Source organism: Chiloscyllium punctatum, chromosome 7 (assembly GCF_047496795.1).
Source record: "Chiloscyllium punctatum isolate Juve2018m chromosome 7, sChiPun1.3, whole genome shotgun sequence".
NCBI lineage: Eukaryota > Metazoa > Chordata > Chondrichthyes > Orectolobiformes > Hemiscylliidae > Chiloscyllium > Chiloscyllium punctatum.
In genome coordinates, this window is record NC_092745.1 from 132,503,401 (window position 1) to 132,524,483 (window position 21,083).

At 41.8% G+C, this 21,083-nt stretch overlaps 1 protein-coding gene across 2 annotated transcripts in view; it reads right to left on the minus strand.

The window, feature by feature from the left end:
* Positions 1-591: 591 nt before the first annotated feature.
* rabggtb (Rab geranylgeranyltransferase subunit beta) overlaps positions 592-21,083 on the minus strand; it is a 44,131-nt gene continuing 23,639 nt past the window's right edge. For both annotated transcript variants that reach the window (XM_072574863.1, XM_072574862.1), the window contains exons 5-9: positions 17,967-18,019; positions 17,213-17,323; positions 14,914-15,039; positions 10,781-10,930; positions 592-4,593 (exon numbers count right to left, since the gene is read on the minus strand). In XM_072574863.1, coding sequence (XP_072430964.1) covers positions 4,453-4,593; positions 10,781-10,930; positions 14,914-15,039; positions 17,213-17,323; positions 17,967-18,019 — 581 coding nt within the window. In that variant the 3' untranslated portion in view covers positions 592-4,452. The remainder of the gene's footprint in view (positions 4,594-10,780; positions 10,931-14,913; positions 15,040-17,212; positions 17,324-17,966; positions 18,020-21,083) is intronic.

Sequence of the window (21,083 nt, forward strand, 5' to 3'; positions counted from 1 at the left end):
GGATGGGGAGAGGGCAGGAATGGGATACTGAGATTATATGATCAGCCATGATCGTACTGAATGGCAGTGCAGGCTCAAAGGGTTGAATGGCCATAAGCACACCTATTTTCTCTGTTTCTATGTAACAAGGCACAATATAGTTTTACAGTTTTGTATTTCCAATATTAATTAATGAGATCAGTCAACCATCAAGAATAAAGTTGAGAAGTGTGGTGCTGGAAAGACACAGCAGGCCAGGCAGCATCCGAGGAGCAGGAGAAATCGGCGTTTCGGGCATAAGCCCTTCTTCAGGAATCTGATTCCTGAAGAAGGGCTTATGCCCGAAACATCGATTCTCCTGCTCCTCGGATGCTGTCTGGCCTGCTGTGTCTTTCCAGCACCACACTTTTCAACTCTGGTCTCCAGCATCTGCAGTCCTCACTTTTTCCCATCAAGAATAAAAGCAATGAAAATGAGGACATGCTAGCAAGATTGGGAGAGAGAGATGACAGCACACACTAGTGAGCAACAGAGTTTACTTTTCTCCCTGGCTCTGAACGACTGTTTAATTTTACTTGAAATGACTTCAACAGAACACAGGATACACACAAATACAACAGTTATATTTTATTTAAACAGGGGTAAAATTAGCATAACATTTTGATGAGACATTTGCTAGAGTCAAATTCTCAATGTATTCAGCTAAATAATGACAACTACATTTTTTACTTTGAAATAAATATGTTGAACTAAAGTTGGGTTACATTGGCCACAAAAGGACAATTTACAATAGTTACTGAAGGTAGATGCTTACTTTTTCAGTTTAATGTAATCACTAATTCGCTACACAATCCCATATGCTCTTCCACTACCACGATTATTTAAATTAAGTTTTTTTTCCCCCAGAAGGTTGGACAGAAGAGCAGCATCGTTCAAGTGATTCAAAGCTGCAAAGGAAATGTGGACTTCAAGAATCACAGGGACTCTGATTAAAAAAGGCTTATGCAGCATTTTCAATTTAATGTCATTTCACAAATGAAGCCTGAAATATTTTGTTGAGTGTTGCAATATTCAACTTAATGTTGATTAAACTGGATAATACCTGATCTGATTGGCATAAAATCCCAGCATCATCCTCTTGCTGCTCCAAAGTTTGAAAGCAGCAATCCACCACAGAAGTCTCACAGCACTGGACAACACCCAGAAAGTGCAATGGAGTGGAACCAACAAGCCCCTGCCACAACCAATAAACCTCTGGCCAGGGCAAGGTGGAGGGGAAAACCAGTGCCTCACAGTTAGCCAGGAAGCACAGCCCCATTGGCTGGCAGCCCAAGTGAACCTCAGAGACAGTGACGTCCTATAAGGAGTACAGCAGCACCCAAAAGGATGACACCAGACAGTGGCCTGACGTGTCCAGGAACAAGCGATAGCGGCATGTGGCCCAGAGCCCAGTGAACATAGGCCCTCTCCCAGGGCACAGACCCCATGCAGCAATGCCCTGGACTGCACACTTGGAGGATCGACAACAGGAGACTCTCTAAGTATTGAGTTGTATACAACATTTTATTTTAATTTGGAAAAATGTATTTTAATGGTTATTTATTTACCAATACAGGCATTCAGCAATTTAAACTCCACGTACAGGACCTAACTCCAATTGTAATATTGTTTCCTATGGGAACCGATGCTTCACTTAAACATTTCCTTTGAAGTCATGATTTTTTCACCAACACAATCACAACTTTAAGTGAGGACTTCTTACTTCTAAAGAAATAATTGTAAACATTTATGGGGGAAGATTATTATCATTTAATTCGTTTCAAGGCCACGCAATCAGAAATCTTCTCTTCCCAGGCCACAAAAAACTGAACCGCAGAACCTTGTCTCTTCCCTCAACACTAATATTACATCTAAATTAGTTATCTCTGCTGCTTTAGATTTTACTTCAGTTCTTCCAATGACATTCACAGTTCTTGCCCACAGCACACTTCAATCTTTTCCTATTTTGCTTCCAGTTTGATGTTCTATAGCTCTTTGATTCATTTATTGCCCTTTCAATTAAATCATTTAAGCTGCTACATTTAAACTCTACCTGCTGCCACATTTGCTTCCCTAAAACATTAAACCCAAGAACAGAACAACAAAAAGAATTTCATAGGAGGCTACACTATAAACACAGTTATGGTGCCTCAATAGACCAAATTTAATTACAAAGATATAGGTGATCTCTGGGAAGTATAAATTTAACTATACTATCCAAAATTACTAAAACCTGAATTAAAGCTTGAATATTGACATGAAACATTAACTGGGTTTCTCTCTGCATGGATGCTGCCAGACCTAAGCATTTTTAACATTTACTGGTTTTATTTCAGAATTCCAGCATCTGCAACATTTTGTTTGTGTGTTGAAGTAAGGTGCACCTTCTATCAATTTTCATTGTATTGCTGCTAGCAGAGTACATAAGGGGAAATTCACTTGTGGATGTGACATATTTGGAACGATTGAAGACCTTTGATAATGTTCCACAAAGGAGGGCAATAGAGCACATGGGATAGGGAGTAATATACTGGCATGGATTGGAGGTAATGTACAGGCATGGACAGGCTGTATTATACTGAATGGGTTGAGGTTACTTCATGAGGAGAAAACATTAGGAATAAATGGTTCATTCTCTGGTTGGCAGCCTGTAACAAGTGCAGTATCACACGGATCGGAGCTTGGGCACTCAGCTATTCACAATTGATATTGAGAGTAAGCGTAATATTTCCAAGTCTGGAGATGATACAAAACTGGTGACAAAAGTGTATTGCAACGATAATGCAAAGAGGCCTTAAGGCATTTAGACAGGCTGAGTGGGCAACACACAGCAGGGTGAATACAGTAAAGAACAGTGATGGGTTATTCACTTCAGGAGGAGGAATGGATAGGCAGAGTACTTTTTAAATGTTGAGAGATTGGAAACTGTTGATGTTCAAAAGGGACCTGGATGTCCTTGTACATTAATTATGAAATCTAATATGTAGGCATAGTAAGTATTTATGAAGGCAAATGGCGCATTGGACAATATTGCAAGACAATTTGAAGACAGAAATAAAGATGTCTTTCTTCAAGCGTACACAATGTTGGCGAGACTGTATTTGGAGTATTTTGTGTAGTTCTGGTTCCCATACCTAAGGATGGATTTACTTGCCATAGAGGAAGAATAGTGGAGGTTCCCTAGAATGAATCCAAAGACAGTGGAACTGTCCAGTTGAGAGAGATTGAGGAGATTGGGCCTACACTCTCTGGAGTGTAGAAGAATAAGTGTGATCTCATCAAATACAATGTAATTCTTAAGGGGTAGATGCAGGAAGGATGTTTCTGCACTGGCTGACGGAGAGCTTCAAGAACCAGGGCGCACAGGCTCTCAAAAAAAGTTAACTGTTTTAGACTGACATGGGGACGAATTTCTTTGCTGAAAATCTTTGGAATTCTCTACTCCAGAGCACTGTGAAAGCTCAATCATTATGTATGCTCAAGACAAAAACTGGTAAAGTTTTCATTACTCATGATACCACGGGATTTGGGCATAGCACATGAATATGGCATTGAGGTAGATGATCAGCCATGATTGTGACTGGCGGAACAGGCTCTCGGGACTGTAGGGACCTATGCCTGCTCCTATTTTTCTATGTTAGCATTTAGACAGAATTTCAGAGTAATGTATACTTCCTGCATGCAATCAGAAAAGAAGTATTTCAACTCTTCACATTGATTCACTAATTTTTAAAGACTTTTTCCAAAACTGATAAAACATTCCCTCACCCATTCATCTGCAGATGTTCTTGGGGAGCTTGAAAGACCAGCTGAGTTCAACAGCAAGGCTTGACTGATATCTGACGAATTAAAACCTATTATTAAAATTTACATGGAAAGCAAATATAGAATGTACTTGAAAAAACCTGCAATTTAGTTTCACAATCTTGAATTTAGCAGCTTTCTTTTACATTAGGAGCCCTGTGAAATTTAACAGCAATTTACTCATTTCTGAATCTCAACCCAAATGCAACATTGTCCAAACACCAGCCCCCCCCGTCCCCCATAGATCATTAACGGTTAAAATTTAAGTACATATAAATAATATTTGTGTACATGAGATATATAAATATATATCACATAAAACAATTTATAAAGGATGTTAGTGTAAGTCAGCCAGCAATTATATTATAAGACCAGCTGGAAATGAAGTTGGCTGCCATGACTGATGGTGTGTGACCAATGAAGTGCAGTATTACCCCTCTCAATCTCTTGTAGCAATGGTACGCCGTGGAAGCCATAGCGTTAACAAAACCAATTCCATGTATCAGATAAAACCTACAAATTATTGCCAAACCCCAAGTGAAATGGTGGGTGTTGAAGTACCCTTTGTTAAACTTTGATCTGTCCACAACAGCATTCAAACAGCACCAAGAAGTCATCCTTCAAATCCCTTTAGCGCAGAAGTTCAGGCTGGAGGCCAATTTTCCGTAGGGTATCCTCTGGCATGCAAAACACTGGGTTAACTGGCTTTATCCGCTGATCTCCCATCAGGGACAGGCCAGCCACTCCAAACAAAGTGTGGAAGGGATCAACCTAGCAATATAAAAATAAATGATAATGGTGATCGAAGAAACCTGGTTTATAACGAAACTGTCCAATAGTTAGCCTTACATGTAACTTACTAAAAGTTCTTTGCATTCTTCCATCAAAACAAAACTCACCTGCGCAGAATCATTGACCAGTTGTGTTGGAAATGAATACTTATATTTGTGGATTGATGAGAAACTGGTACGTATGGAATTATTTGACATTTCTGGATGAAAAGTGTTTCTTGGAAATAAATTCAACAACTCAGTATATGCTGTAACCAATCTGCTGCTCCAGAAAGTGACTTTGGAGAAAAAAAAGCAAGCAGTTTAGGGTGGAGGAGCTAAGAAATGGGATTTATGGTCCTGATCTGCTGGAAAATCTAGGCTTGAAAAGATGTGGAGGCCTCTATAATTGGTAGTTAGGAGATAGTGAGGACTGCAGATGCTGGACATCAGAGCTGAAAAATGTGTTGCTGGAAAAGCGCAACAGGTCAGGCAGCATCCAAGGAGCAGGAGTATCGACATTTCGGGCATAAGCCCTTCTTCAGGACGTTCAGCTAGTTCCTGAAGAAGGGATTATGCCTGAAATGCCGATTCTCCTGCTCCTTGGATGCTGCCTGACCTGCTGCGCTTTTCCAGCAACACATTTTTCAGCTCTATATTGGTAGTTGCCTAGCAGTCTTTTCTGCACTTAGTTTTCTAATTTCACAGACCTTTTTTGTCAGGCAATCAGGAAAAAAACTTTAGGAGCTCCAATTTTGCCTCTTTGCAGCAGAGATTTCTGTGAACCTGATACAGTTTTCAAATAAGAGTATTTCTGACTACCTTGTACCCCTGAAAAGCTGAACTGTGACCACTTCCCAAGACTCAGATCTAGCTCGATTTAAATTCAATTCTGTCAATAAGAAATCAGCTGAACTGAGAAAAGTCCTTAAATCCTTTCCTTTGTTGTTAAGCTCTAGGCCAAAGTGTTTTGCTCTTGTGCTCCTTTCTTTAAAAATATCATCTCAACTGCGATCAATTTCTTTTGTGCTGTGAATAAGTGTCTGTGTTTGGAATTAAGAGACTATAGTTCTAACTCCAGATTCTAGTTTACAATGTTAACCAGTGTTTGTCACTTGTTTTAAGAATAAGGGGGAAGAGCAGCAGACCATTAGTCATTGGGTCTTCATAATTAGGGGGACAGACAGGAGGTTCTGTGGGAACGAGAGCAACTCACAGTTGGTCCCAGGTGCTAGGGTTCATGAATCATGTCTTCAGGATCCTTGAGGGGGAGCAGTCCCAAGTCGTGGTCCACATCAGCACCAACGACATAAGGAGTAAGAGGGATGGGGGTTTAAGTCTGAAATTCAGGGAGCTAGGGTGGAAGCTTAGAGCTAGGACAAACAGTTGTTATCTCTGGTTTATTGCCCATGCTACGTGCTAGTGAAGCGAGGAATAGGGAGGGAGAGGACTTGAATACGTGGCTACAGGGATGGTGCAGGAGGGTGCGTTTTGGATTCCTAGATAATTGGGGCTCTTTTTGGGGTAGGTGGGACCTCTATAAACAGGATGGTCTTCACCTGAACCAGAGGGGTACCAATATCTTGGGGGGATATTTGCTAATGTTCTTCAGGAAGGTTTAAACTAATTCAGCTGGGGGTTGGGAACCAGAATTGAAGTATAGAGGAGGTTGAGAGTAGGGAAGTCCGAAATAGAGTTTCAGAGTCGCAAGAGGGACCAGCAAGCAAGAAGTTGGTTTGAAGGGTGTCTGTTTCAACGACAGGAGCATCCGGAATCAGGTGAACTTGCAGCATGGATCGGTACCTGAGATTTCGATGTTGTGGCCATTTCAGAGACATGGGTAGGGCAGGGCAGGGATAGGAATGGTTGTTGCAGTTTCCAAGATTTGATGTTTCTGTAACAGCAGAGAAGCTGGGAAAAGAGGAGGGGGTGTGGCATTGTTAGTCAAGGACAGTATTATGGCTGCAGAAAGGACACGTGAGGATTCAGCAACTGAGGTAGTATGGGCTGAGATTGGAAACAGGAAAGGAGGGGTTACCCTGTTGGGAATTTTCTATAGGCCTCCGAATAGTTCCAGGGATGTAGAGGAAAGGATAGTGAAGATGATTCTCGATAGGAGCAAGAGTGACAGGGTAGTTGTTATGGGGGGCTTTAACTTTCCAAATATCGGCTGGGAATACTATAGTTCAAGTACTTTCGATGGGTCAGTTTTTGTCCAATGCGTGGAGGTTTTTAAAGATCATAAGACATAGGGGTGGAAAGTAAGGCCATTCAGCATATCGAGTCCACTCTGCCATTCGATCATGGCTGATGGGCATTTCAGCACCACTTACCTGCACTCGCCCCTTAATTCCTTGTGAGATTAAGAATTTATCAATCTCTGCCTTGAAGACATTTAATGTCCCAGCCTCCACTGTGCTGCATGGCAATGAATTCCACAGGCCCACCACTCTCTGGCTTAAGAAATGTCTCCTCATTTCTATTCTAATTCTAAGGCTGTGCCCACAGGTCCTAGTATCACTGCCTGACGGAAACAAATTCCCAGCGTCCACTCTTTCTAAGCCATGCATTATCTTATAAGGTCATTGGTAATCCTTTAAACGGCATGGTGCTTAAGCTAGGACAAATGTTCGGCACAACATCGTGGGCCGAAGGGCCTGTGCTGTGCTGTATTGTTCTAAGTTCTACGTTCTAAGTTTCTATTAGATTTCCCCTCAACCTTCTAAACTCTTAACAAATACAATTCCAAGATCCTCAGTCGATCATCATATGGCCTGCCATTTCAGGGATCATCTGAGTGAATCTCCGCTGGACTTCCTCCAGTGCCAGTATGTCCTTCCTGAGGTGTGGGGCCCAAAACTGGACATGGTATTCCAAATGGGGCCTAACCAGAGCTTTATAAAGTCTCAGTAGCACGTCGCTGCTTTTACATTCCAACTCTCTTGAGATAAATGACAACATTACATTTGCTTTCTGAACCACGGGATTCAACCTGCAGTTTTCTGACACAGTATGTAGACAAGCCAACAAGGGGCAAGGCCACATTAGATTTGGTACTGGGTAATGAACCCGGCCAGGTGTTAGATTTGGAGGTGGTGAGCACTTTGGTGATAGTGACCACAATTCAGTTATGTTTACTTTTGCGATGGAAAGGGATATGTATATACCAGAGGGCAAGAGCTATAGTTGAGGGAAAGGCAAGATTTAGGATGCATAGGATGGGGAAGGAAACTGCAGGGGATGGGCACAAGAAACATTGTGTGTCCTTGATAAGTACGTACCTGTCAGACAGGGTGAAGTGGTTGAATGCAGGAGCCATGGTTTACTAAGGACGTTGAATCACTTATCAAGAGGAAGAAGAAAGCTTATGTTAGGATGAGATGTGAAGGCTCAGTTAGGGCAATTGCGAGTTACAAGGTAGCCAGGAAAGACCTATATAGAGTGCTAAGATGAGTGTGGAGGGGACATGAGACATTGCTGGCAAATTGGATCAGGGAAAATGCTAAAGCTTTCCATAGGTTATATAAGATAAAAGAATGACTAGAGTAAGATTAGGGCCAATCAAGGACAGTAGTGGGAAGTTGTGCGTGGAGTCAGAAGAGATAAGGGAAGCACTAAAGAATATTTTTCATCTGTATTCACACTGGAAAAAGACAATGGTGTCGAGGAGAATATGGAGAAACAGGCTACGAGACTAGATGGGATTGAGGTTCACAAGGAGGTGATGTTAGCAATTCCGGAAATGGTGAAGATAGATAAATCCCCTGGGCCAGAAGAAATTTATCCCAGGATCCTCTGAGAAACCAGGGCAGTTTGCAGAACCTTTGGCTTTGATCTTTATGTCACCATTGTCTACAGGAATAGTGCCAGAGACTGGAGGATAGCAAATGTTGTTCCCTTGTTCAAAAGGGGAGTAGAGACGACCCTGGAAATTATAGACCAGTGAGCCTTATTTTGGTTGTGGATAAACTGTTGGAAAAGGTTATGAGAAATAGGATTTATAATCATTTAGAGGGGAATAAGTTGATTAGAGATAGACAACACTGTTTTTGAAGGGTAGGTCGTGCCTCACAAACCTTACTGAGTTCTTTGAGAAGGTGACCAAACATGTGGATGAGGGTAAAGCAGTTGATGTGGTGTACATGGATTTCAGTAAGACGCTTGATAAGGTTCCCCATGGTTGGCTATTACAGAAAATACCACGGTATGGGACTGAGGGTGATTTAGCGGTTTGGATCAGAAATTGGCTAACTAAAAGAAGAGTTTAGTGCAGAAAAGTATGAGATGATTCACTTTGGAAAAAGAGTAACAGGAATGCAGAGTACTGGGCGAATGGTAAGATTCTTGGTAGTATTGATCAGCAGAGAGATCTGTGTTTATGTACATTGATCCCTCAAAGCTGCCATCCAGGTTGATAAGGTTATGAAGAAGGCATACGATGTGTGAGCTTTTATCAGTAGAGAGATCGAGTTTCAGAACCACAAGGTCATGCTGCAGCTGTACAAAATGCTGGTGCGACTGCACTTGGGGTACTGCATGCAGATCTGGTCACCGCATTATAGGAATGATGTGGGAGCTTTGGAAGGGTTCAGAGGCGATTTACTAGGATGTTGCCTGGTATGGAGGGAAAGTCTTATGAGGAAACGCTGAGGGACTTGAGGCTGTTTTCATTAGAGAGAAGAAAGTTGAGAGGTGACTTAATTGAGACATATAAGATAATCAGAGGGTTAGATTGGGTGGACAGCCTTTTTCCGAAGATAGTGATGGATAGCATGAAGGGACATTGCTTTAGATTGAGGGGTAATAGATACAGGACAGATGTCAGAGGTAGTTTCTTTACTCACAGTAGTAGAGACGTGGAACATACTGCCTGCAACATTGAAGACTCACCAACTTCACAGGCATTTAAATAGTCATTGGATAGGCATATGGATGAGAATGGAATAATGTAGGTTAGATGGGCTTCAGATTGTTGAGGTGCCCTGCGAAACCATCGAGAGCCGAAGGGCCTGTACTGTGCTATTATGTTCTATGTTTTCCATCATAATAATCAAACTCTACTGTATTCATTAGAATTCTTGTAAAGATCACTTTCATTCTGGATAGCAGTACAAAAGGGAATCTATTAGCTATTTTGGTGATTAAATCAACACAGTTTATACTAACTGTGCAATTGGTAGAGTATAGGAGTTTGATTATCAGTGCATTCTTCCCATCTGTCATAATATCTGCTCCAGTCAGGATTCCACAGATACTGAAACAGTCTGTACTCGCATGAATCTACCCACATCTGAAAGACATCCAGGCTTGGACTGATAAGTGGTAAGACACATTTATGTCACACAACTGTAAGACAATAGCCAACCTCAACAAAAGAAAAATTAATCAACACCCCTTGACATTTAATAACATCATCACTGGGCTTACCACTACCAAAGTCATGAAGGTTACCATCAGTTAGAAGCTGAAGTGGACTAGCCGCATGAAAATAATTGGCTAGAAGATCAGAGGCTAGGAATACTGTGGTCCCTCACCTCTGATTCCCCAAAGACTGTCTAATATCTGAAAAGTACGAATCAGAGTATGAAGGAATACTCTCCATTTGCTTGGATGAGTGCGATTCCAACAACATTCAAAGTTAAACACCTTTGGCAACCCATTAATCTCTTAACTCATTAAAAACTCATCAATTCACCACTGACACAATGACAGCAATGTGTATTATCTGTAAAACTGGCCAATGCTTCCTCAATGGCACCTTCCAAACCCACAACCTTTATCCTCTAGAGAAACATAGCTGATACACAGGAACATCACCTCCTGAAAGTTCTCCTCAAGCCGGTCACCAATCTGACTTGGAAATTTATTGTTGTTCATGCCGGGGTCAAAATTCTGGAACTCCTTCCTTAGCAGCACCGTGGGTGTACCCCAAGAAAGACAGCTCAACACCACCACTTTAAGGGCAATTAGGGCTGGGCAATAAATGCTGCATTAATCACTGACCCTCACATCTCAAACTAATTTAAAAAAAGAGGTAAGTAGCTTACTTGATTTACAAATGGACCCTCTGGTTACAGCAGACCTCCAGATGTAAGCTCTCAACCACAATTAATTGGACTGTGGAGTATTACTATATGAGCATCCCCCTCCCAACCACACATCCCAATCACAGCTGCCTGGACACTTACCACATCTCCAGGCCGGTCTGCAAATCCACCAGTCTCCTCATCCTGACAGGCTAAGATAAAACGGCTTAATTTATCTTTGTCAATCCAGTGCAGTCGCCCAATGATTTTCAAAGAGGCCAGCACCCACCATGAGTAACAAACATCGGGTAACTGTAAGAAGGTCAGAAGGCACAGAAATCAAGAACTACAGTGACTAAATGGGTTTCATTCAATTTCCAAAACACACACTTCATGTCAGCATATTTAAAATCAGTAAAACTTGGATTAAAGACTCCATAAATTCCTGAGGACTACAATCACCAGGGTGGACTAGTTAGCCTGAAGGACTGCTTCTGTGCCAAATATTCTAAATAATTTTGTCACACTGTAATTGCAGATTGTTCATTTAAAATGCTGACTGACTTACATAAACAATTCTTTTTACAGCAATGGGGAATATGTTCAAGGTGAGGAAGACGAGAAAGAAACTGGAGACTAGTAATACAAGATATCTGTAGTGTCTCAGCCGCAAATTAAACATTCCTGACTTTTATTGCTAATATTTAGTAAAGCATCTGATATTTGTGGATGTTGATCTGAAACTTCTCAAATATTTAACAAAGCCATCAACAACTTGTTTTAGGAAAAAGTAAAGTGCAAATCTGGACATTCCAGGAAGTTAAGCAAATGACAAAGGAACCGCCAAAATATGTTCAATTTGGAACGGAATTAAAGCCTTGAAAGTATTGGTGCTTCGTTGCACCTGCTACCCTTCTGGATGCTAAGGGTTTTAGGGTGCTGCTGAGTGAGTCAAGATTAGAGTGGTCCTAGAAAAGCACAGCAGTTCAGGCAGCATCAGAGGAGCAGGAAAATCGACATTTCGGGTGAAAGCCCTTCATCACTTCAAAGCTTTACCAGCACCACTCTAATTTTGACTTTAATCTCCAGTAGGGAGAAAGTGAGGACTGCAGATGCTGGAGTAGCAGAGTTGAAAAATGTGGTGCTGGAAAAACACAGCAGGCCAGGCAGCATCCATCGTAAATTCACCTGCACCTCCACACACATCATTTACTGTATCCGCTGCACCCGATGTGGTCTCCTCTACATTGGGGAGACAGGCCGCCTACTTGCGGAACGTTTCAGGGAAGACCTCTGGGACACCCGCACCAACCAACCCAACCGCCCCGTGGCTGAACATTTTAACTCTCCCTCCCACTTCGCCAATGACATGCAGGTCCTTGGCCTCCTCCATCGCCAGACCCTGGCCATAAGATGCTTGGAGGAAGAGCACCTCATCTTCCGCCTAGGAACCCTCCAACCACACGGGATGAATGTAGATTTCTCCAGCTTTCTCATTTCCCCTCCCCCCACCTTATCTCAGTCCCAACCCTCGGATTCAGCACCGCCCTCTTGACCTGCAATCTTCTTCCCGACCTCTCCGCCCCCACCCCCACTCCGGCCTATCACCCTCACCCTCACCTCCTTCCACCTATCGTATTCCCAGCGCCCCTCCCCCAAATTCCCTCCCCCCTACCTTTTATCTCAGCCCGCTTGGCACACCAGCCTCATTCCTGAAGAAGGGCTTATGCCCGAAACGTCGATTCTCCTGCTCCTAAATGGATGCTGCCTGGCCTGCTGTGTTTTTCCAGCACCACATTTTTCAATTCTAATCTCCAGCATCTGCTGCTGAGTGAGACTTGGCAAGGAGATGCAGAGTACCCTCTATTTACACTGATATATGTCCTTTGTTATCATAGAACCCCAACACTGTGGAAACAGGCCACTTGGCCCAACAAGTCCACCCAAACCCATTCCCCTACCGTATTACTCTGCATTTACCCCTGACTAATGCACCTAACCTACATACCCCTGAATACCATGGGCAATTTAGCATTACCAATTCTCCTAACCTGCATATGTTTGGACTGTGGGAGGAGACCCACCTGTGAGGGCAATGTATGAATCTACAAAAGGATCTATAGAACGATTAAGTGAGTGGCTAAAAAGGTAGCAGATAAAGTAAAATGTGGCAAACGAGAAGCTACTCAGTTTGATAGGAAGACTAGAAAAGCTGAAAATGTTTAAACTGTGAGAAACACAGGCTGATGTTCACAGGGATTTGAGTGCTCTTGCACAATAAACATCAAGATCAGATCGAGGTACAATGGTCAATTAGGAAGGCAAATGGTGTTTTGATCTTTAAGGGGTTGGAAGAAGAGTAAGGGAATGGTGCTGCCGTTGTACAGAGCATTGGTGAGATTGAACATGGATTTCAACAGAGAGAGGAATATACATGTCTTAGGAGGAGTTGTTACACACGGTCACTAAATTAATAATGGAAATGGAGAAACTCAGCAAGCGTGGCAGCATCTGTGGGGAGAAAGCACAGTAATGTTTCAAATCCAATATGACTTTTCTTCAGAACTCTGTTCCAAAGAATGGTCATAACTGACTCAAAACATTAATTTTGTTTATCTCTCCACAGATATTGCTGCCAGACCTGAGTTTCTCCAACACTACCTGTTGATATTTCAGATTTCCAGCATCTGAAGTATTTTGCTTTAATTTCCCTAGATTATTTCCTGGGCTGAGAGGAGGTGGGGAGTGTTTTGAAGATGTGGATATACCTTTGAGAGAGTTAAAAAGCAGAACTACCGGACACAGCACCAAGCGTACTTAAAAAAGTAACAATGTAACGCTGGGTCAAACCATTTGATTAGTTCATTGCTTGGAGACAAAAACAAGTTCAAATTTGGCTAATCAGTTTAAGTTATACCCAACAAAAATCAAACTCCAATCAAGTTTGAGTGGAGTATATTGACAAATCTTAAACACCAATGACACAATCTGATGCTCTAGAGTATTAGACCTGGGATAATTGAACAGCTGAGAGGAGATCTGTCACATCCTCACATGTAAGGGACTGCATGAAAAAGTATTTCTCTTAAAGTCCCTTTTCGATCAGGAACCTGTGACGCAGAAATTCATAACAAGGAGGAAAGATGACCCAGTAAGATCCAAAGACAAGAACCTACAGCTGCCTGGTTTTGAGATAAGTGTTGTTTTTCAAATCTTAATTGGGAGTTTTATTGGACTATTATAGAAGGGAAGGTAAAAGATAGGTTAGAAAAAGGATTTGTAAATAGTGGTTAGTTAATTATTCTGTTATACTTTAAGAAATAAAGTTGTTAATTTTTACTTTACATAGTTCTTGGCCACTCAAATGTTTACAGATTACTGCATGGGATACATCTTTTCTGTGTTGCTGGTTTTAAATTAAGCAGGAGGGGTTTACCCAGTGTCGTAACAGGGGTCGCTGAGTAAATGCTAGGTATGTTTCTCCTATATCCTCTGGGGATTAGCACAATGAGAGGTGATTTAAATAGAACTTACAGGATTTTGATGACATTCAACAGGGTAGACACAGGGAGGCCATTTTCCTTGGCTGAAGAGAATGGAATTAGGGTAATACCACACACATATCGTAAGCATCCCTTGGAAACTCTAATAGCTCTGTTTTTATAACTATTAATTGGTGTGACTGGTGTCATATTTTGTTCAAACTGGGCAAAATAAAGCTCATTCCTTTCAGGAAAAGATGTCAAATATGCTGCCCTTTCAGATGCAAGGTTAAACAGACCTTTTTAAATCCACTTCAGGACACTGCTTAGGAGAGGTGGGGATCACCTGGTGCCCTGAACAGGTTGCACGCCTTAACCAACAACACTGAAACAGATCATTTCATCATTCTCACATTGTTGTTTTTGGGATCTTGCTGTGCACACACTGGTTAACAATTTCCCACATTATGAACATATGAATTTGGAGCAACAGTGGGATATTTTGTCCCTTAAGCTGCCCTGCCATTTAACAAGACCATGGCTGATCTGATTGTAAATGCAGATTACAACAGTGACTACACTTTAAAAGAAAAATATCTCTGAATGTAAAACATGCTGTGAAAGGGTAAAGTTGTGAAAGACACTAAAAATAAGAATCCTTCCTTTTTTTAAAAAATAAGTGGAGAGAATCAAGTAATCGGCATGCAATAACTAATCAATTATTATTTTTATGACATAAGACAATGCAAGAAAAACAGTTGACAATGCAACAGTTTGATTTATCTGAAAAGAAATCATTTATTTGGCAAATACCTTCTCAGGTCGTCCATTGAGGCCTCCAGATGGTAATTGCCGTTCACACAGCCACCAACCCAGCAAGTCAGCATTAACCTGGTGCAACTGGCCTGTAATAGCCAGAAACCCCGTGCAGCAATAGATCTAGACAGGAGCACGGAAAAGCCCATCAGTTAAAACTCTCACCACAATTCATGCCTCGGACAAAAATGCTACACCATGCTGTCACAGTAAGAATGGAATGTGGAAAAATGTCTCTACAGGACAGACAAAACTTACAGTCATAGAGTCATAGAGATGTACAGCATGGAAACAGACCCTTCGGTCCAACCTGTCCAACCCAATCTAGTCCCACCTGCCAGCATCCGGCCCATATCCCTCCAAACCCTTCCTATTCATATACCCATCCAAATGCCTCTTAAATGTTGCAATTGTACCAGCCTCCACCACGTCCTCTGGCAGCTCATTCCATACATGTACCACCGTCTGCGTGAAAAAGTTGCCCCTTAGGTCTCTTTTATATCTTTCCCCTCTCACCCTAAACCTATGCCCTCTAGTTCTGGACTCCCCAACACCAGGGAAAAGACTTTGCCTATTTACCCATTCCATGCCCCTCACAATTTTGTAAACCTCTATAAGGTCACCCCTCAGCTCCAACGCTCCAGGGAAAACAGCCCCAGCCTATTCAACCTCTCCCTATAGCTCAAATCCTCCAACCCAGGCAATATCCTTGTAAATCTTTTCTGAACCCTTTCAAGTTTCACAATATCTTTCTGATAGGAAGGAGACCAGAATTGCATGCAATATTCCAACAGTGGCCTAACCAATGTCCTGTACAGCCGCAACATGACCTCCCAACTCCTGTACTCAATACTCTGACCAATAAAGGAAAGCATACCAAACGCCTTCTTCACTATCCTATCTATCTGCGACTCCACTTTCAAGGATCTATGAACCTGCACTCCAAGATCTCTTTGTTCAGCAACACTCCCTAGCACCTTACCATTAAGTGTACAAGTCTTGCTAAGATTTACTTTCCCAAAATGCAGTATCTTGCATTTATCTGAATTAAACTCCATCTGCCACTTCTCAGCCCATTGGCCCATCTGGTCAAAATCCTGTTGTAATCTGAGGTAACCCTCTTCGCTATCCGCTACACCTCCAATTCTGGTGTCATCTGCAAACTTACTAACTGTACCTCTTATGCTCACATCCAACTTGCTCAGATATTTTCTTAGTAACTGCTAGGATTAAATGAAAACCTGGTGGGAATATGAAGTCAAAATGCAAAAGCATTTTTGCATTAAAACAATAGCTGCTGGAGAAATACAGAAAAACCACCATCTGATTGCTTTGACTCCAAATCCTTCTTCAAGCTTGGTTCCCTAGACAAATTCACATTTAGGGAGCTGGAAGCTGCATTAATTTCACCGTGGAGCAGTGAGCAGGACTGTCATTTCTGAGGCAGAAGATCAGGCTCAAATCCTACTCCAGAAAATATATAACAAAATCCAGGCAAACACTGAATGTGCACTACTCTGAAGTAGCACTGCATTGTCAGAGACAAAGACAGAAATCTTTGGAGAAACTGAGCTGACCTGTTGGCATCTATGGAGAAATGGAATATGAGCAATTCAAGAGGGCATTGGGAGATTGAGAGAAATGGTTTTGGAAAGGATATGGGGAAAAGGCAGGAGATTGGCATTGGGTAGAGCCAGTGCAGACATGGATGGGTGGAAATTGTCTCTTTCTGTGCCATAACAATTCTGTGATGGCACCACAGATGCTGCGAGACCCATTGAGTTTCTCTGGCATTTTGTGTTGTTTCAGATTTCCAGCATCTGCACCTTTATTCCACTGCATTGTGAGAGGGCTGAGAAGTAAAAGATCCCACTGGAATATTTTGAACAAGAGCCAGGAGTTTTCCTGACCCTGGCCAATGCTACATATCAATCAACATCATGATATCTGATAGCATAGCTGATTCTATCATACAGATGTTTGTGGGGCTTTGCTGCATACACATTGGCTGCTAATTTTACCTAAAGTTTGGACAGTGACTACCTTTCAAAAAGCATCCATTAAATTAAACAAAACTCTTCCAAGTTGGTGAAAGGTACCATATAAACATTAAGTCTGTTAGTTATAAAATTGGAGAGGAAAGTTGAAAAACCCCATGCTGAGATATCTGCTGTGATTAATGTTTCTCTATTTCCTATATAATCCAGCATTTATATTGGAAATCAATTAATACCAGAATGAAGTTGTAATGTTTATAAGCTTAGACTCATCACACTGTAAACCAATGTCAACTTACCTGCCCGGCATGAGATTCAGAACCTGGTCGACATCCAAATCCTCCATCAAAGTTCATACAGGATAAAACAAATTCGGCTGCTGATTCTAGGTTGACGGCATCAAGTCTCCCCTGGAAAACAACCGAGTACTGGCATTACAAAGCAGCTGCACATTAAAGGTTGATTGATGTGGGTTTTAGAAACTCGAACAAACAGTGAATCTACGCAAATAAAAAGTTCACATGCCCTTCACTCTCGCCAACTATATATAGAGTTCCTTCCTCAAGATTCCTGCTTCTGCTCAAGAACAACTTCGTTACCCCATTAGCACCTCACCTTTTACATGGGAGTTTAAAAGATGCCAGATGCATCTCAATTGGAAGTTCTCCTACTTCATAATTAGAAGGCACTATCAGAGTGCTATCATAGTGGGATAGTCATTTGACTAGCAATCCAGCGCCTAGCTAACGTCATGGGGAGATAATTTTAAATTCTACCACGGTGAATGGTGAGATTAGAATTCAATAAAAATCTGGAATAAACCTAGCGTCCATGTAATCATTATCGATTTTCATAAAAACCTAGAAGATTCAGTCATGCCTTTGAGAAATGCCAGAGAAATGGGCCAATCCCAACTGCCCTCTGAAATGATCCAGACAGCTAATCAATTTTAGGGCAATGAAGGATGAACAAGTGAAGCTTTGCCTTCAATGTCCATAAAACAATTACATTGTCACAATATATATCAGGCAATAAGTTTGTTTCCATTCTTACCAATAGTGCAAGAGTTGCTACAGCACAAAAGGAGAACCTGGTGTCTATTTCACCTGGAACAGAAGAGAGATTTTTCAATAACAAAGTAATGTATTCACCTCACTCCACCCTACTTGAGTAAAGTGTGATTCATTTCTTTAAGGAGAGAAATAGGAAATTAAAAGCTCATAAGAAGTGTTCTTTCTCACTTTGCAAACTCTCTCAGAGTTCACACAGAGGGTGGTGGGCGTTTGGAACACGTTGCCAGCAGAGGCAGGCACGGTAGATTCATTTAAGATGTGTCTGGACAGATGCATGAGTAGGTGGGGAGCAGAGGGATACAGAAGCTTAGGAATTGACCGACTGTTTTAGACAGTAAATTTGGATCGGCTCAGGCTTGGAGGGCCGAAGGGCCTGTGCCTGGGCTGGAAATTTTCTTTGTTCAATTTGCTCTTAAAGAGTGGGACAGGTGGCTCAGTGGTTAGCACTGCTGCCTCACAGCTCCTCAGTGCTGAAGAGCCTGTTCCTACGATGTGTTGTTCTTTCAGAACATGTCAGAATATGTCTGAATAGGATGACAGTGAGGTTGTTTGGGGTTAGTACTATGACTATTGATTTCTTGACCTACATGAATTACCCAAACTTTGGCTATAATTTCAAAATTTACAAGACGACACTGACAGGTTGGTGGAATAGGCAGAAATGTGCCAGTTGAAATATAAAGCCCATAAGTGTGCAGTGATACACGCTCATCTGAAAGTGAGAGGCAGTGTAACAAAGGGCTGCAGGTACAGAGGCATCTTATTGTACACACAGTTGAAGGTGGCAGGATAGGTTGAAGAAGTATTTTAAGAGACAGCACAAAAGTTATGGTTAACCTCAGTAAAGCTCTTACTTGGCTGCAGTACTGCATCAAATTCTGGGCAACACGGTTTAGAAATGATAAGAGTTTAGAATTGGTGCAGAAAGGGCTTACAAGCATGCTTCCAGGAATGGGGAACTTCACATATGTGGTTAAAGTGGAGATGCAGAGGAAAACTGCCACGGAGAAGGTTGAAAAAAAAGTTTGAGGCATTCAAAATGAAGAACCAGAGAAACAAAGTCCAAAAAAGAGTAGATAAAGGCACCCCTCTATCGATGAAAGGTCAAGAAAAACCATAGGACATTGTTATAAGGCGACTGGCAAGAAAAAAAGCAATACAGTATTACACACAATATTTTTTTAAAATGCACTGCGTGATCAGGATCTGAGTGTGTGTGGAGTACAGGCAATTTCAGTCAGGAATTGAAAGCAGCCGGAGAGAAAGCAAAACATCAGGACAATGGAGAACAGGTAGGACGGTTTGACCAGCTGAGTTTCTCTTGGAAAGATCAAACCTGGATATGGAGTGAATGGCAACTGTAGCCAATATAGGATTCATTCTTTGATTTGATTATAAAATAAGAATTAGATGTTGGCTTCTGGAACAAGTCCACTAAATCCCAGGATGTTTTCTTTTAATTTCAAAGGCTGCTTTGTCCTTGTACACTGGGCCATTGGAGAGTGAGCAAAACGTTTGCCAGCAACAGTGTAGTCAATCTCCCTGCAAATCCCACTGATCCCACAGCTCAGTTGGAAGCCATAATAATTTGGCCTGTGCCAAAGCTTCATAATATGCACAAAGTTGTATTTATCCCCTCTCAGAACGACCCAATAGACTTATTAGACAGACTCATCATCTATTTTCAGCCATCCTGAGAAGGTGTTGCTATTGGACCTTCTTGAACCACTGGTGGAAGTACAGATACAACTGCTGGAGAAGACAGCAGCAGAATCACATACATCACTGCAAGTTCGGATTAAAACAAAGGCCCACACCAGGTATGAATGGCAGTAATTCTTTTATGGATTAGAACATCGGTGAACCGAAGTTTTCTTTAATGATAATCCAATAGTTTCACAGCTAATTCTACTGACATCAGTTATTTTACTTCTGGTTTAATATTAGAACTGTATTTATATTGTGTAAATACAGTCTTGACTTCACGCTGATAGTCCCATAGAACATAATTTATGGTATTATCATTGTGCTAAATGGGACAGACTTTGAACTGATCTAGCAACTCAAGATTGACCAGCATGAGGCAATTGAGCCAACAGCAGCAACAGAGTCATTCTTCAACCCAACCTTCAATTTCATGGCCCTGAATATTCCCACTCTTCCATTGTCATCAAGCCAAGAGATCAACGAAAAACGTAGGAGGTTGTGCCAGGTGCAGCACCAGGCATACCTAAAAACAAGGTGCGAACCTGGTGACACTACATCACAGGGTTCTGATCATGACAAACAGCAAATGACAGAGAACCAGTGATCACACAAGCAATACACCACACCTGAAGTCTGCAGTCCTGCCACACCCAGTCATGTGGATCCACAAATATCCCCATACCCAATGATGGGGAAGTCCAGTACATCAATGCAAAACGTAAGACTGAAACATTCACAATAATCTTCAAATAGAACCACCAACTGGATGATCCATCTCTGCCTTCTCCAATGGCCACAAGTATTACAGGTGCCAATCTTCAACCAAGTTGATTCACTCCTCACTGTATGGATTCTATGATCTTCATGAAATCACAAAATAGCTGGAGGAACTAGATATTGCATTGCAAAGGGTATGGGTCCTGCCAACATTTCAACAATGATACTTTAAACTTGTGCTGTAAAACTCACCACACCATGAACCAAATTATTCCAGAACTGCTACAACATCTATCCAACAATATGGTAAATTGCTCAGATATACTCTGTACACAAAAAGACAAATCCACCCCAACCAATTATTACTCCATCAGTAAAGTGTTGTACGGTGTCATCAACAGTGTTGTCAAGCAGCACCTGCTCAGCGACACCCAGTTTGGGTTCTACCAAGGCCACTTTACAGAATTGGTTCAAACATGGCAAAAAAAGAGCTAAACTCTAGAAGTGAGATCAGGGGGACAGACCTTGACTTCATTGGGCTGAGTGTGACATCAAGGAGCCTCAGCAAAACAGGAATCTATAGGCATCAAGGGAGCAAACTTTCCACTGGTTGGAGTCATTCCTGACACATTGGATGATGGCAGTAGTTGCTGGAGGCGTGGCATCACAATTC